This window comes from Nannospalax galili, unplaced genomic scaffold (assembly GCF_000622305.1).
Source record: "Nannospalax galili isolate Female #2095 unplaced genomic scaffold, S.galili_v1.0 scaffold983, whole genome shotgun sequence".
Taxonomy (NCBI): Eukaryota; Metazoa; Chordata; class Mammalia; order Rodentia; family Spalacidae; genus Nannospalax; species Nannospalax galili.
Genome location: NW_008350255.1, coordinates 289151 through 312438, shown reverse-complemented (window position 1 = coordinate 312438; position 23288 = coordinate 289151). Strand labels below are relative to the sequence as shown.

Below are 23288 nucleotides of genomic sequence, written 5' to 3'. Positions count from 1 at the left end.
TGGGCTGTTCATGGCATGTCTCAGTTCATACACTGTCATCATGGCTGGCAATTCGATGGGGCCCATAGCTTGTGGCCAGGCTGCAATCTGTTGCCCCAATTAAATGTCCTTTAAGGTCAAATCTTTACATAGCTGAGCATGTCTTGTTCAATATGCAGATTCAGTACATCTATGGGGTCTTCCCATACCTTCCATTCATCCAACATGGATCCAGGCTCAGAGGAAACCTCCACCTACATGCATTCTCAATCATCCTTTTATTGTTTATCATTTTTTGTTTTTCCAAGACAGGGTATCCCTAAAGGCCCAGCTAGCTTAGAACTCACTACGTAGAAGAGTGGCCTCAGTCTCACAGAGATCCACCTGCCTCTGCCTCCTGAATGCTGGGATTAAAGGTGTGTGTCCCTACCTCTGGCTCTTGTTCATCCTTCTGTACTTGACTGGTATATGAATACAGGTTATAAAACTGCTGGGGAAAAGGGGGTAAGTCTTGTCTTTGCCTCAGGGCCTGGCCAGAGCTGTGTGCTCCTTGCTGGAGGCACATTCTACTCTGCCATGCCTGTGAGTACTCTGGAAACATATGCCTGTTTTACACATATATTCAGATATGTGGACATACCATGCAACCACAGCACTGTCTTTCTCCAGACCCTTCCAGTGTCATCTATGAAGCACACAGTCTACTCCTGTTAATGCTTCATGTCTCTACTGCCAGCTCCCCCAGTGCCACCCTCATCACCAACCTCAGTTCCTTGGAAACTGTGATGACTTATCCTGGTGCTTCCCTTGCCCTTCCTACTGCTATGCCTCTCACCTCCAGCATCACTTGCTCAAGGAAGAAGCCTTCTTTGAGATGTGCATCACTTCCTGGACTGGGCTAAGCAGCATTTGAAGGCACCAAGAGGCAGGATTGTGTTTGCTTGCTCACCCTGGCATCCTCACCTCTAGCACAGAGCCTGTATCCAGGAGGGGCTCCAGGAAACACTTGTCATAGGAATGAACAGACACTGCTTGGCCTGGTTTGAAGGAAGCAGCTGGTCATGACCTCGTCCCCTGCCCAGCCCCCTTTGCAGAGAGATTCCCTTACCGGTTTGTGGACCCGTTATAGCAGTAGTTGGGGAGGAAGTCAAAGTTCAGCTCCCAGAAGACATGTAGGGTGATGCGGCCATAAGGGGCAGACACATTGTGATTGGCTTCCCGGAACATGGCATCGAAGCTATCCAGCGTCATGTGCTTGCAAAGCAGTCGATGTGTGAGCCGGTTAATCTCCAGCAGCCACTCCAGCTCCTGCCGGACAGAAGGCATGGCTGCAAAGACTTTCAGGTAATCCTCCCCCTCTCCCTCCCCTTCTCTTTCTCTATCTCTCTCTTACAGACTCCTTACAAGCAGGAGGGACAACCTCTTGACCTCCTACATGAAGACTAAGAAGGCACTGATACTGACACGGGGCAGTGTTCCCTTCTGAGAAGTGGAAGGAATCACCAGGCTATGCTGGGGATAAGGCAGGGACAGAGGGGGGACATGCCTGCCGCTGGGGAGGAGACTACTGACCACATGCAAATCCCATTTAATGCCCTTTGGGTAGAAAGCATCTTGCATGCTTCCCAGCTCTACAGTGGTGAGGAAGAAGCCTGTTCCTCAGAGTTCCAAGACAAGTATTGATTAGATCTCACTAGAGGTGATTTCTCTGCCCCTTTGAAAGCATCAAATAGGAGCTGCCACCTAGTTAGGGCTAATTATTAGGTTAAAACATATAATATTTCTGTTTTTTAAAATCAAATGCTATTAAAGTTCAGCAATTTTATATGGTTTGACCTAAATAGTATTTTCTAATTTTATATGTTAACTCTTTTAATGCTCATCAAGGCCCTGTGAGGTCAATATTGCTGCAGTCCTCACACATATGGAAATTGAGGCTTTGAGAAGTTGGGTAACTTGGTTTCAAATCCAGGAACTGGGCTCCAAGTACACATTCTTCAGGACTATAAAATGACTGTGGGAACTTTTAAAGGAGGCAGGGTCAGAATGCCTCCTCTTTTGAACTGCAGGTCCTTGAGTCACACTGGAGTTGGCAAGGTGCTTATAGTCTGTACTCAGTCCCAATGACCAGGGACCTGATAGTCTGGAATCCCACCTTAAAGCAGAGGGTGAGAACAGAGCTGGTGTCTGCACACAGTGGGATGCTGCGTTTGTTGGGAAATAAAAGGAGAATGAAACCCTTTTGGTTTGCTTTGGTTTCCTGCAGTCCTGTAAGTTTTCAGTCCACTGTTGAAAAGAACCAAAGTCCATTCAGACAGAGAAGAAAGCCCAAGTCCTGGGGCACCTGAGGCCACTCTGAAAATGCTTTGGTTAAGCCAGTGCTATAGATAGGTACAACTCTTCCTGTTTTAGAAGGTCAAGCAACCTGCCCAGGGTAACATACAGAATGCAGAAAAAAGCAATATGGGTTTTTGGATTCCAAATCATGAGTTCTTGGCCTCTGCAATACAGCTGCCTGGAAAGATGCAGGAGGTGCAAAGGTCCTTGAAAGGTGACTCTGATATAAAGTCTGTCTTCATATTCCTACAGTCATGCTGAGATGGCAGGGTCAGCTTTATCAGAAGGGACAGTGAGCTCAGTGAATCACAGGACACAGGGATGGGCTCCATCCTCATCAGTCACAAGACCCCTGGAACTGATAGAAGTCTGCTTCAGTGGGGTGGACCCCTCAGCCCAAGCTTCCAACCTTGCAGCTCAGCCACTCTCGAACTCAGAAGTGCAGATCACAATGGAAAACACTGAGGGCTATGGGGCCAGGCAGGCCAGGCATGAATGGGAAACTAACTGGGGTGGGGAAGGAGTCTTGTGGGGGGCATCTATTGGCGGAGACCCTCGTCGTACACATCTGGGCTTGGTGCTTTGACACTGCTGCCATGCTAGAATGGCGGGTGACGGCATGCTTGGAATGTTCCAAAAGAATGCTGAAACTTGGATTTCACCTGCGGAGTGGCCCTAGTCTCTGTACCATGAAGTAAATGAAGAGCAGAAATAGATGTGGCCCTCTGCTTCCATCTCTTGGGGCTAAGCTGGCTCCACTGAGTCTTTGTTGAGGATGGGTAATAAGGCAGATAAATAATAAATGGCAAGCGCCATGGAGTTCATTTCCAAGATCACCGAGTGCTCTTAGCACACAGTGGTGCCCTGTCTCAGGGAAGATAATGAGGAACTGGGGAACAATTTCTGTTCTATTGTTTTGTGATTTTAAGTTCATAAATGTGCATTAGTGTTTTCCGTGGCTTGGGGAGGGGATGAAGGAGAGCACTCTCGGCTCTGCTGTGCAGCTGCTGTCACTGTCGAGCCACTTCTTTCTTAGGCTATACAACCCACACTGTCGTTCTGCAGCACATTTACTGCTCTTCTGGTCTTCAAATAAGAAGAGGGGATTTGACTGGTGGAGACAGAGTCCTGGATGCTAAGGACTTTAGAAAAAGTTGAAAAGGTCACAGGAGTGACTTCGGTGCCTTTCCAGAGGATCTGAGATTATGACAGTAAAGCTGGTTTATCAAGCAGTACCATGAAGGCAAAATGGGAAAATAAAACAGCCGAATGGGCAACTTCAAAGAAGAAGAGCACAGAGCCAAAGGGGAAATGAGGAGGAGTGCTAGCCACACCTGAGCAACCACAGCTCTCTGAGAGGTTGGAGAGATGAGAGCAGCACTCCCAGCTCCAGCACAGCAAGCCAGCGGGCCTGTGGGGCTGACAGATGGAGAGAGCTGGACTCATCTGAGGGAATGTGTAATCATAGCCTGGCAACTGCTGCCATCTGGGAATGCCATTCTGGCATTGTCTGAGCTCCTGAAATCTTACTTGCATTTTTCCAAATGTTATATGTTGCTTCAAAATTTCAAGCACACCATGCAGCCAAAGCAAAACACAGCCCACGGGCTGCCAATCTGTGGCTTCTACATCAGATCCCAGTAAGACTCTTTCATCAGCATACTTGCAGAGTGGAGGTGACTGACTCCCCAAGTCTCTGCAACCTCTGTCAGCTCACCAGTAGCTTCTCATTTCAGAGCAGAGTGCTGAAGGTAGGTACATTTCTCAGTTCATTTTTTTCGAGTGCCAGGAGGCAGATGCTACTCAGCCAAAGCCCTCAGGGACTTGCTGACCTCCCCCCCAGGAGAAAGCTTCCCTGGGGCTCCTCCCGAGGCTTCCCAGGAAGAGGGTGTTCTGGTGGAGACTGCTGCCTCATCTGATAAGCAAAGGCTGCATGTTTTGATTTTGTTCTAACCAAGAGAACATTCCATGTCTTCGAGGGAATTGGAAGAGGCCATGGACACCTGCACTCCAGATATGCTCATTAGTGGAGAACCAGAGTACAGAGATAAACAAGAAAAACCAAACCCCCACCTCTTAGGGATAAGCATTGCCAGCATTTTGACATGAATGAAACAAAACTATATTTCCCAAACTAGAAATGACCAAATGATTTCCACCAAAACATAGGCTATTTCTACAGTCTCTTGTTGAAAGTGACCCATGACTTTGGTGAGTGGTTGGGACAATTCCTGCTAAGAGATGTTGTAGAAAATTTCCCCAAAGAATACTGAAGCCCCATAGCTATTTTTCTCTCATTTTTTGATTTATTTTTCTTTCATGTGTATGAGTGTTTTGCTTGTATATATGTAAGTGCACCCATGCATTCAATGCCCACAAAGGCCAGAGGAGGGCATCAGATCCCCTGGAACTGGAGTTACAGACAGTTGTTAGCCGCCATGTAGGTGCAGGGAATTGAACCCAGCTCCTCTGCAAGAGCAGCCAGTGCTCTTAACCACTGAGCAATCTCTCCAGTCCTATCATCTTTATTTTTTTTAAAGATGCTTATTATATATGATTATTTAATTTTTACTAAATACCTATATGAAATACTTTTCCGGTAGGTTCCCACTGCACTCTTCCAATGACCCTCAAATGTGACCTCTAATCTTTCCTCCATTTTAGAGATGAGGAAACAGGATTGGAGAAGATTTACAATTTGCCCAAGATCAGAAAGCTAGTAACTGTCAAGGGCCAGACTGGACACTAATCCTGTCCGAGTGTGGGGTCCCAGTTCAATGAAGTTTATGCTACCTGCTGGAGAAAGAGGTGACAGAAAACAGTCCAGTCGCTGTTTTCTAGAAGGGGACAGATTTGTTCTCTGCCTGTGCACTAACAGGACAGGCTATGAATTCTGTGTGGCACAGTGCAGAATGAAACTGTGGGGGATCTTTCAAAAGTCATTCATTGTTTCAAGATGGAGATATAACAGAGCAATTGACTGAGAGTCCTTCCACACCCCTGATTACACACCCCTGAAGTGTGCTTGTTGTACCATCTCTAGCTTCTTGGGACCACTTGCCTACTTGCCAAGGACACAAGCCCAGCTTCAGGGGTGGTCACCTCTGGAGTTCTCAAGGAAATCCTCTTCCACTCCCAACCCTTGGCTGCCAGTCCACTGGCGGGTGAGATCATTCCCATTCTACTGAAGTCTTTTTCCCAGCTGCTCTTTTCAGGTGCGAAATAAATGAACTCCTTATCTTGAAGAGCTCCTTATCAAGAAAGCTAAGAACAATCCCCAGGCTTCTGTCTGAGGCAACCCAGAGTACCAAGCCTGCTGGCCCCCCGTGCCTTACCACAATGGAGGTCAGGTCCTCACTCTCAAAGCGACTGATGGCCTGGTCCAAGGATTTGTACATGGCGGCAGAAATGCGCTGAGTAATGAGTCTGTTCAAGTCAATTGATCTTCCCAACAGCTGGGGGGGGGAGAGAGAGAGAGAGAGGGAGGGAGAGAGAGAGAGAGAGAGAGAGAGAGAGAGAGAGAGAGAGAGAGGAAGAAGAAGAAGAAGAAGAAGAAGAAGAAGAAGAAGAAGAAGAAGAAGAAGAAGAAGAAGAAGAAGAAGAAGAAGAGGAGGAAGAAGAAGAAGAGAGGCTTAAGATCTACACAGACAACTGGCAACTGGGAGGAAGAGGAGAAGAAGAAGAAGAAGAAGAAGAAGAAGAAGAAGAAGAAGAAGAAGAGAGGCTTAAGATCTACACAGACAACTGGCAACTAAATGCAATGCAATGCATTAGTAAGAATTTGTATTAAAACCAGAGAGCATCACTGGGATAAAGGATGACTGTGGAAAAAGCATTTGGAAATCTCCCGAGTATGGTAATTCTGATTAGATTTTATTTTATTTTATCTTGCTTTATGGATTCGGGAAATCTAAACTCGGTCTTCACGCTTGTATGGGAAAGGCTTTACCCTCTGAGTCATTTCCCCAGCCCCTCTATTTTGATTATATACATACATATAAAATGTGTCTCCTTGGGAAATACGATAGCTGCAATTACTCTTGAATATATGAGAGAAAATGTAGCATATTAATACGTGCACATATATACATGCTTACACTCATTATAATGTGTGAGAGAGAAAACACATTTGTGAGAAAGAGAGAGGGAACGGAACATGGTGAAACACTCATCACCATGAATCTGGCTGCAGGGAATGAATGTGTATTGTATTACTCTTCTGACTCTGCTGAAGGCTTGACAAAAAGCCGAGGTAAAGACATTCATTCAGGCCTTGGGAAGAGGCTTGGGGTGAGCTCTGGTGACTGGCAAATGTTTCTGCTGACATCCTCATTCAGTGCTGAGGTTTGATCAGCTCAGTCTCCAGAGGACAACAACCACTCTGGCAAAGGCCTCCTTTGAGCCTTCATAGGCATGAACTTAAAAGCAAGAAGATGAAGGACTGATCACAGGATGGAAAACATAGCTTAGGATAATTTCCCCTGGGAGCCACATGGGTATTATTGTAGGAGCTATGAAGACACAGTAACCATTTATTGAGTACCTGCTGTGTGCACTGCACACAGTAGGATAAATTTCCTACTAGCTAATTAGGGCTCTATAATGTGGTCTCATGTACACATTAAGTGCTGTTAAAAGGATTTAATATCCTGTGGCTAATTCTGGCTGTATTATAATTGGTAACAGTAATCTATGGAGGTCCTAGGTTTCCACGGGTGACTGTGTTTTTCTCTCCTGTGAGTCACCATTGGCAATGAATTTCTCTCAGTGATGGAGTATCTGGGGAGTCTGAGGTAGACTCTTTACTGCTCACCTCAGCATCTTCTAGGCCTTAGCTCTCACAGATCACTTGGGTGCTTCACAGAGGCCAAGGACCATACAATAACCGCACAGAGGTTACAGCACATGGGCCATTTTACCATCAGTGTGGCCATCAGCAAGCTGGGCTGGGGTCTGTGGGGGCATCTGTTATGGAATCCATCTAGTTCAAATGAGCATTTTAAAACATGGATACGTGTCCTAGTCCCAGCAGTGTTTTCTCTACATCTGGGGTCAAATGTTAACAGAACACTGCATGAAACAAGCCAGTTTCTACTCCAGGTTCATTTAAAGGGGCTGCAGCCTTTCACTATGCCACGCTCTAGGTCCTGTTCAGAGGTGAATCTACTCATTTGGTGGCAGTGCCAATGGAAAAGGAATTGCAGCTTGGGATGGCAGGTCACGGTGGTCACTCCTTGTCAAAGGCAGGCTGGAGATAAGTCAAGAAACATAAAACTTGTACCAGATCAAGCTCTCTGCTATTAGGAACATTCTGAGGCTGTTACACTGGATTCAGGCACTCGGGGCAGAAAGGAGAATCCACACTACCTTCATGGAGTTCCTCCTCCCCATTCCTCAACACTGTGGCTTTCTCCCACCATACCTGGACATGCCTCTGCTTCAGCAGTGTCTCATAGCGGTTGGATGGTGGGTATGGAATGATCACTCCATAGTTCTTACACTCAGCTCTAAAACGTTTATCCAACAGGACACTGGAAGGGATCAAGACAAAACATGACAGTGAATGCTTTTCAACAGCCCAGCCACAACTATGCCAGACCATAGGCTTTACACAGGATACATGATCTTTGGTTTTTTTGTTTTGTCTTTTTGAGACAGGGTCTCCCTGCAGTCCCAGCTGGCCTGGAACTCACTGTGTAGACCTTGATCTCACAGAAATCCACCTGCCTCTGCCTCTGTAGTACTGGGATTAAAGGCATGCGCTATGTAGAGAAAGCTTGGGTGAGAAACTAAATATTCTCAGATAAACCTTGACTATATATATATTTTATTCCTTAAACTGGTTGACTAAATTTTTTTTTGTCTTTTTGAGACAGGGTCTCCCTGCAGTCCCAGCTGGCCTGGAACTCACTGTGTAGACCTTGATCTCACAGAAATCCACCTGCCTCTGCCTCTGTAGTACTGGGATTAAAGGCATGCGCCACCACACCTGGTTTAAGATACAGATCTTAAACATCTCAAATAGTCATGTCTGCTCTAGAGCATGACTTTCTAAATTTCTTTGCAGCCACAGAACCTCAATATGTGAACCAGAGTTTCTAAGTTAAAGATGGGCAACACTGGGTGGAACCACTTTTCATCTCTTACTCATTTACCACAAAAGCAACTGAAAGCATGCTTAGTATATTCCAGGGCCCATTCTGGGGACACCAAGGTCCTCACCTCAGGGTACCTACTTTCCCCTGAAGAGAGACGTGAACAAGCAGAGGAACAAAATAGCTTTCCCTAGTAAACACGTACATGGTGTTCACTGTTTACCAAGCAAAACACTCACACATGCATATGCACACAGAAACACACATACATTCACACACTGTTATTTTTAATGCCATGACAACCCTCTAAGGCAGGTGTACTATCATCATCTCCTACATTGAAGTGTAACTTTTAGAGTAACATGTGCTTTGAAAACAATAAAACAGGATTGTTTAGCATCAGATCAGGGACGGTCTCTCTATGGGGCTTCTGTTGGACAGAAACTCGACTGGGGTGGGGGCAGGATAAGATTATCCCTATACAAGAAGATTGATCTGTTGGAGAAAAGGAAAGGTGGTCAGGGTGGATCAGGGGTTGAACATATTACAAAAATGGATTTGTCGTGTTAGCCTCCAGGCCAGATCACGAAGGACCACATGGAGTCCTTGTAGAAAGGTAGGGTCTATTCTGGGTGAACTGGAAGCTGTTTAAAGGCTTTAAGTGGGAAACAGACATTAAAACTGGCACTGTCCAATGCAGCGGCTGCCAGCCATGGTGTCCATGAACCCCCTAAAGAGGATGGTCCAGATGAGGCATGCTGCAATATGCTAGATTTTGAAGCTCTAGGAGAAAAGAAAGATGCCTCTTTAATGATTTTTATATCACTTCCATGTTGAAATTTTAGTGCTTTGGATTTGTTGAGCTATATAAAATACATTATCAGTATTTTGCCTGTTTCTTTTTCCTCATTAAACTATGGCTACTAAAATAAAAATGACCCAGGCGGCTCTCATTCAGGGCGGCATTTCATTTTACATGCATGGGACTGATCTGGGCTACTCTTTCCTTCCAGTGCTTTCTCTGAATTTCCCAACCTCTCCTAGCTTCCACCTTCTAAAAAGCACTCATCTTGTAGGCCAAGATGATAAGGGACACGTTTCAAATGAGAATCAGAAAAAATATTTCATTTCTGTTTACGTGTATGTGTGTGTGTTGTGTGGGTTTTTGTGTGCATGTGTGTGTGTGCATGTGTGCATGTGCGTGTTTGTGTGTGCGCGTGTGTGTGTTTGTGTGTGTGCGTGCGTGTGTTTGTGTGTGTGCATGTGTGTGTGTGTGCGTGTGCGTGTGTGTGTGTGTGTGTGTGTACAGAGGCCAGAAGAAGTGTGTGTGTGTGCGTGTGTGTGTGTATGTGTGTGTGTGTGTGTGTGTGTACAGAGGCCAGAAAAGGGTGTCACATCCCATGGAGCTACGCTTATGAGTAGTTGTGACCTGCCCAGTGTGGCTGCTGGGAATGGAATCTGGTTCTCTGCACGAGCAGCAGGAATTCTTCATGGCTGAGTCATCTCTCCAGTTCCCAAGATGAGATTTCATAAAACAATACAGAGGCTCCAAGCTTTGACATGCCTGAGTTTATTTATACAGACAACAGATCAGCATATTCAGGGCCAGAATTGGCTTAGAGATGCTGCATTCCCTGTCCTAACCATGTCCTACCCAGTCTACCACCTGTTAAGCAACTACTTAGTGATGGACGAGCCTCCGTGCTTTCTGTCTGCTCCTCCTTTGGGTAGCACTGTCTTTAGCTGTGTTCATGGTATCTTGCATCAGTACACATCAACTCCTATCTATGAAAATTCTAGCCGCCCAAAGCAAAGTGAAGCACAGATAGAATAGTAACTGAGTTAGGGAACTGCCATTAGGATTGCTGGCAGATACCTTTGGACTTCAAGAAGGAATGAAAATACATAGGAATGCATGTTTTTTCTTTTCTCACAATAGTACTGTTACCGGTTCTTAAAACACAGGGATTCATGGGAGGTGTTAAATCAGTAACCATAGTACTGCTGATGAACTTGCAAACCTGACTGGTCTCCATCTTAAACTTCTTCACTGACTTCCTATCTGATTTTTGCACACCCATTCTTGCACACCTTGAATATATTCTTTGTATGTTTATATTAAAGAGTAAAGTTTAAAAATAAAGATCAAAGGCTGGAGAGATGGTTCAGTGGTTAAGAGCATACACTGATCTTCCAAAGGACCAGAGTTTGGGTCCCAGCACCCATGTAGGGCAGCTCACAACCCTCTGTAATTCCAACTCCAGGGGACCTGACTCCCTCTTCTGGACTTGGTGGGCACCTGTATTCCTACATGTGCACACACACACACACACACACACACACACACACACACCTAAAAATTAAAAAAATTTATATAACAATAAAAATCAGTTGAATCACATTCTGCTCCATCCTTCCTAGGATCAGAGTCTACAGTGTCAGGACCACATGGCCAGCCCTCTAGTGTCTGGATGAGTCACAGACGTATTAACTTAAACCGAGCCCCTAACCAGCCTGATATAGGCAGGGAGCTATTTTTCTATGCCTTTCACAAAGGCCTTAGACAAGAGTTTCCTTTTGCCTGCACATCTTGACCCAGCCTTTACCTCATTTTACTTAACTCCTTAACTGTTTAAAATGGAGTTTCTAATTCCCTGTCAAAGACGAGTTCAGATTTAACTGTCATATATTCCTGTAGTCCCCAAACCCGTTCCTTTGTTAACCTTCCTCGGCACTGTGCGTTCACCAGTTTTTGGGTTTTTTTTGGTCTTTTAGAGAAAGGGTCTCCCTGTAGCTCCAGCTGTCATGGAACTCACTATGTATACCAGGCTGGCCTTGAACTCATAGAGATCCACCTGCCTCTGCCTCCCCAGTGCTGGACTTAAAGGCGTGTGCCACCATGCCCAGCTCATTCACCAGTTTTTAAATCGTTGCTTGTCCTTCTACTAAACTGTAGGTCTTGTGAAGTACTTGTGCACTATCTATCTGCTTTCCTTTCCAGTGTGTTCTAGCACTCAGCTCAGGCCTGTGGAGTCACTTGATTTTCTTTACATGATGAATAAGTAAGAACAGAGACCAGGTACCAGGTTAGAGAGGCTACTCACAGCCCCAGGCTCTCGTACCTGCCGGCCATGGCTTTGTAGTAGGCAAAGATCTGGTCCGCCAGCTTGTAGACAAACTGATCAAAACACAGGTTCACCTGGTGAAGAGGAAGCAGGGGAGGTCAGCGGTGCCAGACTGACTTTATAACTGAAACTTGGGCAATTGGGAGAGGGCAGCAGGGCAGTGTTGACCACAGTGTGTTCTAGGGTAATATGACAGTTTTGAAGGAAAAAAAAAAAGTGTCTGTGGCCATGCAAAAGTAAGGAGTTTGGTCCCCTGCTCTCAAAATCCTCAGTTAGCCAACAGGTCAGGTTCAAAGCTCAAAAAGGCCACAGGAACACCCCCGCCCTGCAGTGTTGAGGAATGCAACTAAAGCCCTCCCCCATATCCCCAAGTTACCCCAGTATGCCTAGTAACTGGAAGGCTTTCTTGTCTTTTCCTTGTGTTTTGTTTAACTTTGCTTTGTATAGTTGATTATGAGGAGATCCTTAGGAATATAAAAGTTTCTCCAAACTTTGCTTAAATCTGTCCAGCTTTTAATGTACAAAGTCTTGCACCTCAGTGTTTCATGATACATATGGGAGACTGAATTCTGTGGCAAACACAAGCTCACACCAGACATGGAGAATCATAACCGTGTCTTCCTTCAGTTTTCAGAGGGAAAAACGGTCTAAGGGGGAGCTTTAAAAAGACAGGACTCTGGCAGCATCAATACAGAAAAGGGATTGCTATTTGAATCTTTTCTATTTTAAGTCCTCAGCTCTGTAAGTGAGTAAAGCCTTTATTCAAAAGCTTGTGCACATATTATATGGCACCCAGCACATTATGCAGAACAAAGCCCACAGTGGGTGCTGTGCGTGGTGGGGCTTCATGCCAGGTAACTGAGGCCTCCTGGTGGGTCCTCTGACATGTATGGTCCCCAGGGGATCCTCTAGATAGGGAACCTAGAGGGTCAAGGTGGGTGTTCTCACTCAGATCCCATGTTTTCTTTCTAGAATCAGCTCTGAAGCCTTGCTGAGATGGCCCTGGTCCTGTAGTCTTTTCCAGGGTTCATGACCTGTCCCCAGAGTGGGTAAGGGGCACCATTTGTAAGCTGATGCTGCAGGTATCTCTAAGTATGCACATGAAGCCCCTTGAAGCCCCTCCCTTGTGGTGTAGTAAGATGGTGTTGAGCTGGAGCTGACCACTGGCTGGGATGTCCACTTAGACAGAATCATGTTTGATAGCCAAGTGACCATAAACATCGCTCCTCAGAATGAGTCACTGATCCCTCACTTTGTGCTAATTATTGAAGACTGGAAAAGCCCAACATCTTGGGAAAGGACTGCAGGGACAAAAGAAGGAGGTCACTTGCCTCAGCTTCGATCTCATCATACAGGAACTGCTTTTTGAACTTGGTGAGAGCATAGTAGGCGCTGTCGTTGTACAGATCCAAGGGGTAAAGGACATACCTGTAGAGGAACACAAGAGCCATGGGGGGCAAGTTACACGATAAGTGGGCGAGAAGATGGACAGCTCAGAGTTAGAGACAACTTTCTGCCTTCCCTTGTCCTCCAGGGCCTCCATTTAGGAAAGACTTGCTCCATAGTCTGCCTACAGACATCAGAAGTCAATGATGCTAATAAGTGCTAATGCCCCCCCCCCCGAAAACCTTAGCCAGAGTGACAGCCTACTGGTCCCCAGAGATGTTCACTTCCCAAGCATAGCTGTTGTGAGATGGCCAAAGACAGGGAGGGCAGGCGGGCTGGGGCCTTTCTGAGTCTATCTGTGAGGCTGAGGAAAATGACCACGGTGGCCCCAGTCTAAGTTTTGCCCCCGTGGGGTTCAGTGTTTCATTTCTTGTTCAGCCCTTTCTTCAGGAAAGAAAAGAGCTTGCTGGCAAGCCATCCTACTACCACACCCCAGGAACTTCCCAGTTGCCCCAATCCTGCCTCTTACTCCATCATCGAAGGTTCTTTGGTTTCCAGAATATGGTCTGTTAGAATCCAGGGCATGGACATCTCAATGGGGAACTGGATTCGCCGGCCCATGGTTAACTCCAGGAAGAATTCTCGGAACCAGAGCTGGGAGAGGTCACAACACTGCTGCAGCGCTTCTGGAAGCACAGGGAAAGAGCCTTGGTGTAATAAACGCACCTTAGCCTTGAGGTCTCTACTGACTGTCTCCATGCTAGGAGCATCTCGGCCTTGAGGTCTCTACTGTCTCCCTGCTAAGAGCATCTCAGCCTTGAGGTCTCTACTGACTGTCTCCATGCTAGGAGCATCTCGGCCTCACTGTCTCTACTATCTACATGCTAGGTATATGGCAGGTGCACCACACATAGCCCTTCATTGATCTTGTTCTCTTGTGCCTGAAGCCAGCTTAGCAGCATCTTATGATAAATAGGATCTGTCAGCTTCTGAGGCAGGGGGACAAAGTATGGCAGTGGTGGTGGTGGTGGTGATGTTTCAGAACATTGGCTATCCCCCCATTTCCATGTTTGTGCATGTGAGTACAGTGCCCAAGGGGGACAGAGAGGAGTCAAATCCTCTGGAGCTAGAGTTACAGGCCTCAGAGAGTCACCCAGGAACCACACTCAGGTTTTCTGCAAGAGTAGCAAGTGCTTTTAATCACCGAGCCATCTCTCCAGCCGCTTTGGACTGTTTCTTATGGATGTACTGAGGGTCCCATGCCCCTGGGATCCTAGTTGCCTCTACTCTGCCGCATCTAACATGCATCTCACTAAGAGCAGAGGAGGAATGGAGGGTGTGGGGCTGAGGCACAGCCTGGTGCCTCCCCTTCTAGGAGCTGTGGGCACCACAGAGTTTGGACTGTGTGCTACCGAGCCACAGAAGGCTGATCTGGTGGTGCTGGGCTATATGTGTGCATTCCTGCCTTGATTCCCTCTTGCCTTGATTGCCAAATTCAGCTGAGTGAGAGTGGTGCCCAGGGCCTGGCCTTTCCTACCCCCCAAAACCAACCAGAAAGGGTGTGGGATTTTCTTGTTGCTTTTTAAAAAATACTTTTGCTCTCGGGGGCAAAATGTGCCCCTTGTGGTCCATGGTCCCATCTCTTTGCAACTTCTAGCCCAAGGCCTTGGTTGCCCTAGGAGAGGGACACGTCCACCTCTCTTGGTAAGGTTGGGGCCCTATGGCTCACCGCTGATGTTGAGCAGATGTGTGAAGAAGAAGGACTGCTTGTGGAAGTCCTCGATGGCAAGCACGATGGGTCCATCCAGACTGCTTCGCAGGGTCTTCTTGGAGCCACTTTTGTCTGCGATGAGTGATTCAAGCATGGTACGCACCATGTACAGCTTGAAAAGGAAGTGAGAGCTGGTCAGGGGTGGCCTCCACACTGCAGAGAAAGTATTCTTCCTTCCTTCCTTCCTTCCTTCCTTCCTTCCTTCCTTCCTTCCTTCCTCTCTCTTTTTTCTGCTCTTAAAGAGAACTGTCTTAAGGAAGCACCAGCTTAGGTGGAGAAGTGAATTTAGAACAAGGTAAACTTTTTCTTCCTGCCTTCTTTTTTTCTTTCTTGCTATGCCAGGGATTAAACCCAGCACAGGCTAGGCAAGCATTTTACCACTGAGCTAACCCTCCACCCTTGTGACAACCTCTAAGACTGACCAGTTTTGGAAAGAAGTTCTCTGCCTACGGCCCATGGCACCCCCAGGTGGACCTTATAACAGCAGGTAGTTAAGGCCTGTGGGAGGTTCCTGCCTGACCTGCTAAGGCAAGGGAGTGGGCATCCAAGGAGAGCCGAGTTCTATGTCACTCTACAGTCACTCCCTGCTTTCCCAGATGACCATGGTAACAACATGGATGGAGCACTGAACTAAGAGTCAAAAGAGCCAGGTTCAAGGCTAGGTACTACCACTGACTTGCTGTGTGACCTTAGACAATAAAGCCCCCACTCTGAGCTCCAGTTGCCTTATCTAACATGCATAACTGGACAGATGAGTCTCCTTCAGCTTTAACATTCTGAGGAGTTGTGCAATGGAATAAGCTCAAAACAAGTCCTCCCAACCACTTCGTTTCTGATCCTCGGTTCTGAATCTATCAATGAATGATGGCGCCCTCTGGTGGCCTGGATTGCATTGCATAGCCTGCCAGAGATTTGGGGTGGATGGTGGGTTAACATCCGTACTTACACAGGAGGCTACTAGAGTTAACTCCTGCTTACAGAGTGCCCTACATGCAAAGGGCACAAGTGCAGTAGGGTTGTTCTTTCTGCTAATCTAGATCTTTCCACACCATTTGTCTTTGAATGTGAGGGCTGGAAAGGGCCTTGAAGAGCCAGGCTAGTCCGTTCCTGCTGCCTCCTGCAGTAGGCACCCAAACCAACCCAGCCAGGCGGTGTTATACCAGGGATCGGCAGCCTCTTCGGCCCTGTGTGCCACCAGTGGGGTGAAACAAAGCCCTCGGGGACCACTGGCAGGCCTAAGACATAGATAGGAGAGAGGGCAGAGGGAACGGGAGGGCAGGAGAGACAGGGAGGAGGGAGAGAGAGAAAGAGAGAGAGAGAGAAAAGCGAGAGGTATTGTATACAGTGGGAAAGAGCCACAACTGCTGGGGTCACCTCTGACACACTCCGACCTCCCACAACCGCACTCCTCTCTGCTGGATGGGCCCTGAGGTCTCACCCACCACGGGCCTGGCAATCTCAGAACTGCATGCCATGCTGCCCTACATGGGATCCCCTCTGTGGGGAAGGGACCACAGCTGCTGTTCCCAAGATAGTCCACCCCCTGCGAGCTTATCAGTAGGCCTTTCTCATTTTCCCTGAGCATCAAAATGCTGTGCTAATGACCACCCTGGAGTCCTCAGAGAGAGAATTCAGGTCCAGTCTGCTGTGGCCACTGGAGTCACATGCAGTTCTAACTATCAGAAAAGTGGGTTCATTCAGACAGGGTCAATTCTTTACTCAACTACATTAATTTAATAGGATATCTAATTCACCGGGATAGTCTACAGCCCAACTCTGTGAGATGCCCACATCTACTGTGTTTTGAAGGCGGCAGTGGCGCCCGTGGGGGGGGGGGGGGTCAGGAGACCCGGGTTCTTGCCCCGCCTCTGCCTGACACTCATCTTGTGACTTGGACAAGTCACTTCTCCTTTCTGGACCTCAGTTTCCCCATATCTTAAATAGAGGGAGGGACTGGGGCATGTTTACCTCTCAGAGCTCTTCCAGCTAAAGCTGTCTAGGAGTCAAATAAATGTCTGTGCTACCCAAACTGCCTGAGTGGTGCATGGGGTGAGCTGCTCCTTTTTCATTTCCTATACCTTCCTCTCCTGTCCCCCCATTTACAGCACTTTTCCCAGTTCCTCTTGTTCCCTCACTTATCTCTCAATAGTTACAGAAACCCCTGAAAGCCATTCAGCCCCACCAGGGCGGACACTCTGAACCAGAACGCTCCCTGACCCTCAGGTATTTCACACTTTTTAGAGGCTTCCTTGGGATGTCCCACAAAGAGTGGGCAAGACTGATGCACGCTGGCTGGAAACTGGGAAGCCAAGGAAGGGATGAGCACTGTGCTGAGCACTCACCTGCCCCTGCTCAGCCCCAGCCCCACCAAGACACGGACACACACACAAGGAGGGGTCGAGAGCACCTCAGATGGCCCACCTCAGGTGACTCAGAACAGAGAGAGGCTTAAAGGTCCTGTAAAGAGGAGCATCCAGGTTGGGACTTCTGCGGTGTGCAAGATTCTGAAGGTTACAGTAAGACCCATCCGCTTTTTGAATACCACAAAGAACAGACAAGGAACTATTTAGTTCTACGTAGGCAACAAGAACTAACTCTGTTGTCCAGATTATTTACTCTTTTTCCTGTATAATTTAGTGACGGTACTAGATAAACCCAGGCAATAGCAGAAGTTCCAGCTGGGAACTCAGAGTATTTCTGACCATTAGACTTTCTCCAAGAGATTAAGGGCTTGAAAAACTTGTGGGTTTTCTTTGGGGGAAGGGGTATAGAAAGTAGAAAAGCAGTGTTTTGTTGGTAACAGGATCTCACTGGAAGTGTTTGTTTTCAGAAGACAATTAGAGCTGAGAGAGGTCAGGTGCTTGCCCAGCAAGCCAGGGGCAGAACTTGGGAATTTCCATGTTAGGATGCCACTGTGGGCAAATGGGCTGTAGTTTATTAAAATGAGATAGACAGAGGCATGTAGATTCCACTTTAGACCCCTCCTGTACTTTAAAATAAGAGTTTTACAGGGCTAGGACATAGTTAAGTAGACAGATGAAGTGCCACCACTATTGGTCAGATTAGACAACTGAGGCACAGAGAGACTGTGTAACATGCCCAAGGTCACACAGGTGTCTAGGACTAGAACCCAGGTCTCCTGAATCTTAGGTGAATAGTCTTCCTTTCTATACGAAAACAAGGTATCAGGAGAAACCAGAGCAGCTGCTTGACCTTACCCCTCCTCACCAGGGATCCCCACCATCCCACAGTCCAGCCAAATCCTCTTTCCATGGCCCAGCTGGCCTGGAATCAGAGTAGCCAGACTGCACTGGAGCTGCTTACCTGTGTGCTAGACGGCCCCACAGCACGCCGGGGTACTTTGATGTCAAAGCCGCCTTTAGGATCCTTCTCCCCTCTTAAGCATGGGTCATTAGGGGGCTCTCGGCCTCCTTCCCAGTCACAGATGGTCTTGCGAATTGCCTGCAGGACACTGAGGAAGAAGTGTGGGGACTCAGCCAAGGTGTTTGCAAGCCTGTGCTTCCAGGTCCCACAGGGTCTCAGGACCTCCTGCATCGGAATTTGGAGTGCATGGGCTGCAAACTCATTCCCAGCCCTCCCCAGGGATGTTGTTTAACAGTGTTAAGGTGCATTTAATGAGTAGCCCACATGGCTCGGATGCCTACCGAATGTCTGAGAACTCAGCTGCAGGCCACACAGAGGACAGGAAGACAGGACTGGGGATGAGGGAGGGGAAGGAGGGAGCTACAGGAGAGTCCTGTTAGTTTCTTTAACCCTGTGAGTACAGTTTTTTTTCTTTCAGAAAGCTTTTTGTTATTTGTGAGAATTACATACATGATACTGTAGCTGTGTCATTTCTACCCTTCCCAGGTCCCTTCCACCTTCTCCCATGCCCTGTCCCCGACTCCCTCTCAATTTCTTGTCCTCTCCTTTGATTATTATTGTTACATACAGATACATACATACATTTCTAAATAAACACATATGTATAATGTACCAAGTCCATTTATTGGTGTTTGTATGTACCTGTGTCTAGGGCTGCCTATGTGGGATTAGCTATCCTCTTGTGGACTAGTCCCTAGACAAAACTGATTCATATTCTCTCTCTCTCTCTCTCTCTCTCTCTCTCTCGACCCATTCATCTTGCCATGGGATCCTGTGAAATCTCCCCATCTTCCTTGGCATGTCAACTGATTATGTCATTATGCATATGAATAAAGTTTTAAAAAACAGCTTATACCTGCGCCTACTCCGTGCTACATGTGCTGAAGGTCTACAAGAGAATTATCTTATTTTATCAACTCACGGCCATGGGGATAGTGGGTACCATGAGCCTCATTTTACGAACGAGGAACTGACGAAGTTCACTCAAGAGAGTAGTAGATTTGGCTTAACCTTGAGTGTTAAGTGAGATGAACCCTTGGTTCATCACAAATGTTCATCTGTCAGGAGGGTCTGTGTGTGTTCTGAGGTTGACCTGGAAGCTGGCCGTGCCCAGAGTCCCCCTCCACCAGCACCCAGCATGCCTTAATTCTGTGGTCCTCACCTGATTAAGGGAGAAAATCTGCTAGTGGTCCAATCCCAAATTTGAAGCCTAATAACCACAATAATAACAGGAGCAACAAACAGTATCTGTGTAGTAGTTGCATTTTTATCTCAAGGGTGATCCACAGTTTTCTAATCGGATTTAAAAAACCATTCGGTGGGCTGGAAATCATATGTGGCACTGTAAACATAGCCAAATACACATGATTTGAGGGGTCATAAATCCAAAGAAAATTCCAAGTCTGTTATATTCCTAGAGAAACATAATTTCTTTCTATACATTAAATAAGGATTCTAATATTTACTGACAAGCATGCCAGTCACCACTCATCAAAGCAGCTTCTTTTAAAACCGATGGAGACTATTACAGAGTTCCACAGCTGGTCTCACACAGAAAGTGTCTGTGAGATGCCCAACCCTAAGTGACACATCTACAATGCAACCTCTACACCTAAGGCCCACGGAACATCATGGAACATGGGGGTAGACAGAATACGAATGCATCTCTCAACTCTCATCAGCGAAGTGTCCTCATGTAACAGAGGGTGATGAACACAAAAACCCACAACTGGCTAAAGTTTAGAGAATAAGAGTTTGAAGAGTGTGGGTCCCTGACCACGAGCACCGAGCACCGGGCTGAAGCACAGCGGGCCCAGTGCCAGGGAGGCCCTAGTGTGTATGCGCACGACGGAAAGCTGCTGGGAAGAATGGTGGATGATGGGCTTATGCTTGAGGCCTGTTTCTTCCTCTAAAACTTAAAGGAAATCAAACAAAATACAAACAAAACAAAAACATTAGAGGTAGGGGAAAGGAACAGCATGAGAAGCCAGGTCAGGAGGTAAGGATTATCACCAGAACCAAAGAGTATAATGTTTTTGTTGGCAATAAGCTTTTGAGAAGACAAGATCAAGAGAGAAGTGTTCAAGGGCAGTTAGATCCTAAAAGTACCTGGGCTCCTGGGCTCCTGGCCAGAGCAGTAATGAGAAAAACATGGAGACAAAGGGTTAGATAATGAAGGTTTCAGAATAATTCCAAACACAGTGTGCAAGGCTGTTGGATATAAGGGAAAATCTTTGAGACTTAGGCTAGGTAAAGTTTCTTAGCTAGAATTCCCAAATCACAAACTGCATAATAGTAAAATTAATATATTTGATTCCATCAAAATATATGACCATTGTTCATCAAAAGGCATAGTCAAGAAAACAAAAAGTCAAAGTCCCTGATGAGAGAGGCTACTTGTGACACATATGTGATGGAAGTCTTGTGTCCAGAATGTGGAGCGAGTTCTCACAGTTCAGTAATAAGAAGGCAGGAATCTAACCTTTAAAAATGGGCACTGGGGGGCTAAGAGAGATGACTCAGCGGTTAAGAGCACTGTCTACTCCTGCAGAGAGCGAGGGCTTGATTCCAGCATCTACATGGCAGCTAACGACCGCCAGTATCTCCAGTTCCAGGGGATCCGACGCCCTTTTCTGACCTCTGTGGGCATGGCACTTTACGTACATGAAAGCAATACACTTATACACATAAAATTTTTTTTAAATTTAAAAATAAAAATGGGCAACAATTTCAACAGAGAACACTTTGCAAGGAAAGATATATACATGGCTAATAAGCCCTCAAAAAGATACTTGATATCATTAATCCTCAGAAAAATGAACATTATAGCCTCAGTGAGATTCACCTACATACCATTAAATGTTGAAAATTATTAAGAGGGCCACTGCCAAGGCCAGCGGGTGTGGAACAATGGAACTCTTACATAGAGCTGGTGAAAACGTGAAATGCTACATCCCCTTGTATCACTGTTTGGCACTTTCTCCCATCCAAATACTAACCAGGACTGCCTTGCTTAGCTTCCGTGATCAGGCATGTTCAGGGAAGCATGGCTGTAGACTGGCATTTTCTTACAAAGGGAAAAAAAAGCATCTACGATGTGAGTGTTCAAGTAAAAGTTAAAACTTAGCCAGGCTTGATAGAGAAGGCCTATAATCCCAAGACCTGCCTTGGCTATAGAATAAGTTCAAGGTCAGCCTGGGCAATTTAGTGAGAGAGACTCTATCTAAAAAAGGGGGGTGGGGATGAGGTGCACCTGAGTAGTAGACTATTTTCCTAGCTTGTGCAAGGTCCTTGGTTTAACCTCCAGTTCTGCAAAACAAACAAACAAACAAACAAAAACAACAAGCAAATAAAAAAGACGTGCCCACACAGACTTATAGTTAAGTATCTGAAGCAATTTTATTCATCTTCGTCAAAAGCTGTCAAAAACCCAGTGCTTATCAGTAATTGAATAGACATAGTACATTACACCTACATAATGGAGTGACAGTAAGATGAAGAAACTGTTGTTACATAGCACAATATGGACAAATTTCAGTTACTATGCTGAGTGGATGCAGCCAACCCCCAGAAGTGCATACTGTAATGAAGGCAGTCAAATAAAACTCAAGAAACAAACAAATCTGTGGTGACAAAAACCAAGCCCAGGTTCCATGGCTGAAGGGAGGGTGAGTTACAAAGCAGCCTGATTCTTTAGGGAGGATGGAATGTTCCATATCTTGTTTATCTGTATGGTTTCAGGTGCCCAAAAGTTTCAAAACGCTGTGGATCACCCACCTTATATGGATGTAGTTTATTGAACATAAATATGCCTCAAAGCTAATTACAGAAAACTCTAAGATCCTCAAGGAGATGTTACATTCATGACATAAAACTCAGGAACTATGAGAGAGATGATGAAAAAATATCACAGCCAAAACTTTAAATTCTAACAGAGGCAAAAGTTGAAGCAAGCCGAGAATGAGTGAGGTGTGGTAAGGAAGAAATAGAGACTAGATCCTGGGTGCACAGACAGTCAACTAGAAAGACAGAGGAGAGATGACAGAGAGGAGGAGACTGCCAAAACTACAAGGGCATATCCTAGTCCTAAAAGACATGTTTCCACCCCACAATGGCAGAGTTAGCATCCAGAACAGTGAAAACAAAAGCCCTCATCAAAACCTTACAGTGAAAGTTCAGAAAAACAGGGACAGAGAGATGGACACACAGAATTCTACAGAGGAAAAAGGAAAGAAGGTAGAAGATTCACATTTCAAAACCCTCTGTACAACCAGAGCAATCAAAGCAGGTGTCATGACATAAGGGCATTTGTATAGATGATAGAAAAGTCCTGCAATGAACTCTTACCGTTCTGCTTGCTTGATGTTGACAGGGTACCATAGTAATGCCATTTAATGGAGGAAAAAAAATACTCTTTTCAGCTGATGGTACTGGGACAACAGATGTCCACATGCAGAAGAATGAAATTGGACCCTAAATTCACGTGATACACATACATACATGCAGGCAAAATATTCATACACAGAAAAATTAAAAAAAATTTTAAAAAGAGAAAATTTGGAATTAAAAAAAAAAAAAAGAAACTCTTGGAAAGACAGGAGCAGATCTTTGTGACCCTAGCAAGGCAACAGCTTCTTTGTTAGGACAAAGGAAACTTCAGCAAAATTAGACTTTGTGTCAAAACATGTCATCTACAAGTCAAAAAGACAATCGGGGGCTGGAGAGGTGGCTCAGCAGTTGAGAATGCTGGCTGTTCTTGCAGAAGACCCGGGTTCAAATCCCAGCACCTACATGGCAGCTAACAGCTGTCCATAACTCCAGTTCCAGGGGATCCGACAGCTTCTTCGGTCTTCCATGGGCATTGCACTTACATACATGTAGGCGATATATGTATACATATAAACAAATAATAAAAAATTTTAAAGACAATCTATAGAATGGGAGAGAATTTTAGTCTGTGTATGTGAGTGTGTGTGCATGTGCATGTGTGTGGTGTATGTGCATGAGTGTGTGGGTTCATGTGCCCATGGATACAAATGTGGAAGCCAGATGGGGACATCTGGGGTCCTGTTATGTCCCTCTCCATCTTCCTCCCTTGAGGTAGGCTCTCATGGAACCTGGAACTGGGCTGGCCACAGCAATCCTCCTGTCCCCACAGTGCTGGGGTTACAGGCGTATGACAGCCACATACAGCTTTTTATGTAGGTGCTG

General features: G+C 46.1%; 1 protein-coding gene across 1 annotated transcript in view; it reads right to left on the bottom strand.

The window, feature by feature from the left end:
- The window catches only part of Cyfip2 (cytoplasmic FMR1 interacting protein 2), a gene marked incomplete in the record, with an annotated part of 135344 nt that overhangs the window by 49411 nt on the left and 62645 nt on the right, over window positions 1-23288 (bottom strand). The window contains 9 exon segments of the mRNA XM_017801740.2: window positions 1088-1287; window positions 5652-5771; window positions 7739-7847; window positions 11534-11610; window positions 12868-12964; window positions 13452-13608; window positions 14652-14805; window positions 15854-15928; window positions 18018-18165. Coding sequence (XP_017657229.1) covers window positions 1088-1287; window positions 5652-5771; window positions 7739-7847; window positions 11534-11610; window positions 12868-12964; window positions 13452-13608; window positions 14652-14805; window positions 15854-15928; window positions 18018-18165 — 1137 coding nt within the window.